The following is a 4,102-nucleotide window of genomic DNA, read 5'->3' on the forward strand; positions in this document are numbered from 1 at the left end:
TAACCAAAAAGTTGGCAGTTGAATTTCACCAGCTGATCCTTGGAAACCCTATGGAGCAGTTCTACTCTGTCCTATAGGGTCACTATGAGTGAGAATCGATTAGACAGCAACAGGTTTATTTTTGTACTGGATATGTGTGTATACGGATATGGGTATATATGGATATGTGTATATCTATGTATTTTACATAAATATATATACTCCTAGCCCTATTCTTATCACTCACTAAGCTTGTAATAATAGATTTTCTCAAGCTTTCAATATAAAACCTGTATTTTTCTTTGTATTATACTCACCATTTCTTTTTGTTTTTTAATCAGTTTCTATTTTTTAGATTTAAAAACCACTTTAAATACATTTTTTGAAAAATTATAATATAAAAAGGAAAATCATCATACATTGAATTTTCTGGTGTTTTTGCCAATAACAATAAATATAAATAAATATAATTGCATATCAACAAGTAAATACAAATATTTCTTATCATTACATATTAATATGCAATGACACTTGAACGATATCTTTATGTATAATGACTTTCCATGTGTGTATTAAAGAAAATGGAGCCATGAAATTTATAACTGCTTTAATGCAATTTTTTCATCACAGATCTTTTCTCATTCCAGCTACATTGTCTTATGGATTCCCTGGTGGATGGAAACCACACTGCAGTGACAGGGTTCATTTTATTGGGCTTAACAGAAGATCCTACGCTTCGGGTCACCCTCTTCATGGTCATCCTATGCATCTATCTGGTGACCATATCTGGCAATCTCAGCACAATCATCCTTATCAGAATCTCTCCTCAGCTCCATCGTCCTACGTATTTTTTCCTGAGCCACTTGGCTTTGACTGACATAGGCTATTCATCGTCTGTCACACCCAATATGCTTGTAAACATCCTGATGGAGACAAATACAGTCTCCTATCTTGGATGTGGGATCCAACTTGGATCAGCTGCTTTCTTTGGACCACTTGAGTCCTTTCTTCTGGCTGCCATGGCCTATGATCGCTTTGTAGCAATCTGCAACCCACTGCTTTATTCAACTAAAATGTCCACGAAAGTCTGTGAGCAGTTATTATCTGTGGCTTATGTAGGTGGTTTTCTCGATGCTTCCTCCTTTACCATTTCCTTCTTTTCTTTATTCTTCTGTGGACCTAATCGAGTCAATCATTTTTTCTGTGATTTTGCTCCTTTAGTTAAACTTTCTTGTTCTGATGTCAGTATCCCTGCAGTGGTCCCCTCATTTTCTGCTGGCTCCATCATTGTGGTCACAGTGTTTGTCATAGCCATCTCCTACATCTACATCCTCATCACCGTCCTGAAGATGCACTCCACTGAGGGCCGCCACAAGGCCTTCTCCACCTGCACCTCCCACCTCACTGCAGTCACTCTGTTCTATGGGACCGTTACATTCATTTATGTGATGCCCAAGTCCAGCTACTCGACTGACCAGAACAAGGTGGTGTCTGTGTTCTACTTGGTGGTGATCCCCATGTTGAACCCCCTCATCTACAGTCTCAGGAATAATGAGATTAAAGCTGCTCTGAAGCAGCAGCTTGATAGGAAAATATTTTCGTAGCAAAACCTCTTATTTTGTAGAGTTTGATGTAATAATATACTATTAATGTAATATTAAAAGAAATTTGATTCCTGTGGGCAAAATATATCTGCATATAATTAGCCAGTATGAGGCTTCGTAGTATACATGGGGGCTGATCTTCAGACAGTAAATCAAAGAAAATAGTGAGTTAACTTTAATAAATTAAATTAAATTAAATTAAAAAAAAAAACACAAATTGGTTCACAGGAAAAAAATCTTAATCTGCTGAAAATCTTTTTTAAGCTTTATTTATATATTATTTTTCAAAACCAGTTTTATGTCATAAATCAAGTTTCTCAGGCCTCCAAATCTTTAATGCTGTATTCATTTTCAACAGCAGATTATGCTGAGATGAGCCCGATAACCCTAGTTATGCGTTGATTGAGTACCTTCTGAGGGGAAATAACAAAGTGGAACAAGATGGTAAAATTGCTAAAGACATGGTGCTTATAGAAAGCTTAACTGCAGGGGTTGGTATTTGTGTACTCATAAAATTCTAGCCTATGTTTCTGGGTTCTGACTATGGTCTTAGACATAAGGGGTCCCCAGAGTCTAAGAGGATGAGACCACCCTGACTAACCTGTGAACTGCTCAGTCACATCACAAGAGATGACTTCCTCTGAGGGAATAAATAGGGTTCCCAAACTCATCAGGGAAAGAGCAGAGCAAAAGCAAAAAAAGGATCCAGGAGAATCCGGCAAGCTGGATGACGTTGAGTCTGTGAGGAAGAAACTCTTGGAGGAATTTACGATCAGGTCCACATTCTGCTCATAAAACTCCAGAGGCCTAGACTGTTTCTCAGCTAAAATAGTGACTGCCCCTCTGGACAGGCTAAATTCACCTCTGTATGCTGATGACTGCTACATTTATTTCTGTTTCCTGTCCCCACTTAAGGATTCAGACACAAATTGCATCTTTTTGTGAAGAGAAATAAAGGGCATGTCTTACTGAGGGTTCTGTAGAGAAACAGAACCAGTAGAAAGAGAAAAAGAGAGAACATACCTTTGAGCCTTCTGTTCCAGCAATTGCAGGTTTGGTCATTTTAAGCAACTCTCATGATGAACACAGCTAAAGAGAGGGAGGGATTTTTCTAGAGGAACTGGCTCACATGATTAGGGGACCTAAACCTGTTGCCATCAATCGAGACTCACGGTGATGCCATGTATTCCCGACTAGAACTGCCCCTCGTGGTTTTCTTGGCTATAACCTTTATGGAAGCAGATTGCCAGGTCTTTTATCCACAGCACTGTTGGGTGGGTTAGAACCGTCAACCTTTAGGTTAGTAACCGAAAGCAAACCATTTGCCCTACCCAGGGCCGTATACATAGTCTGGAATATATGTAAATAACCTGGTTGTGGTCGAGCTGATTTCAACTGAACTGCCCCATAGAGTTTCCAACACTGTAATCCCTATTGAAGTAGACTGCCACATCGTTCTTCTGCTGAGTGGCTGGTGAGTTCTAACTGCCAACCTTTTAGTTAGTAGCTGAGTGCTTAAACACTGTGCCACCAGAGAGAGAAAGATTGATTTTGAGGAATTGGCTCATGGGATTAGGCAGGCTAGGAAGTCCAAAATCCATATGTCAGATAAAAGGCTGGAAATTCCAGCAATGTCTATTTACAGTATTGAAGTTGAATCCTTCTTCAGGAAACCACAGTTTGCTTGTAAGGCCTTCAAGGGATCAGATGAAGCACGTCCACATTATGGAAGGTAATCCGCTTAGCAGCATCTAGACTCGTGTTTGTCCAAACAACTGGGCACCATAGCCTATTCATGTTGACATAAATTTAATCATCACATGGCATTAATCATTTCATTCATTAAAAAATTATACTGAGTGCTTCTAATACTCTGGTACCACATAGACTACTGGAAATAAGTGGCAAAAAAAGGTGTCTGCCCTCCTGAAATTAATATTCTAGCCAAGGAGACAGACAACAAACACAGCAAGGACATGATATAGACTATTAGAAGCTGGTGAGTGCTGTGGAGAAAGAAAAAGCAAAGCAGAGTAAGGGACATTGACATGTTAGTGTAGACCTCGCTGAGAGGGTAACATCTGAGCAAAGGATCGAAATAGGTGAAGACACTTTGTGCTAGCTGATACCTGTGTACACACATAGAATTGACCTTTGAGGCTTCCACTCCAGCAATGGCAGGCTTGGCAACTTTAATCAACTCTTATGATGAACACAACTAAATAAAAGCTTGATGAAATACTAAATATATCATAAAATCATATTAGAGCTTAAAGGATAATAACTCAGAACCCAAATAAACCGTGATTACCCAGAGAAGTGAGCTCAGCACTCAAAAATGCTTTTACAATGAGGAGATTTGAGAAGTAGAAGAAAAAGCTAAGAGGTGGAGCTGTGGATTTAGTGTTCTTTTGGAGTGAGAGAGGCAGAAATCAAAGCCTAGGGCATGTCCAGGTGAGAAGTCTAATTCATGCACCTCATATACACCGTGATGGTAGGGAGAAACATGAAGTAAACAA

The 4,102-nt window shown here is 39.2% G+C and overlaps 1 protein-coding gene across 1 annotated transcript; it reads left to right on the plus strand.

The window, feature by feature from the left end:
- Positions 1–638: 638 nt before the first annotated feature.
- On the plus strand, positions 639–1,583 carry LOC100676207 (olfactory receptor 5P76-like). The gene has a single exon (XM_003423633.3). It carries the CDS (start codon positions 639–641, stop codon positions 1,581–1,583), a length of 945 nt encoding a protein of 314 aa, XP_003423681.1.
- The last annotated feature ends 2,519 nt before the right edge of the window (positions 1,584–4,102 follow it).

The sequence above is a fragment of the Loxodonta africana genome, chromosome 7, assembly GCF_030014295.1.
Source record: "Loxodonta africana isolate mLoxAfr1 chromosome 7, mLoxAfr1.hap2, whole genome shotgun sequence".
NCBI classification, from domain to species: Eukaryota; Metazoa; Chordata; class Mammalia; order Proboscidea; family Elephantidae; genus Loxodonta; species Loxodonta africana.

What these genes read in the sequence shown, in the direction of transcription:
- LOC100676207 (XM_003423633.3), top strand. Translation starts at nt 639, where the DNA reads ATGGATTCCCTGGTGGATGGAAACCACACTGCAGTGACAGGGTTCATT.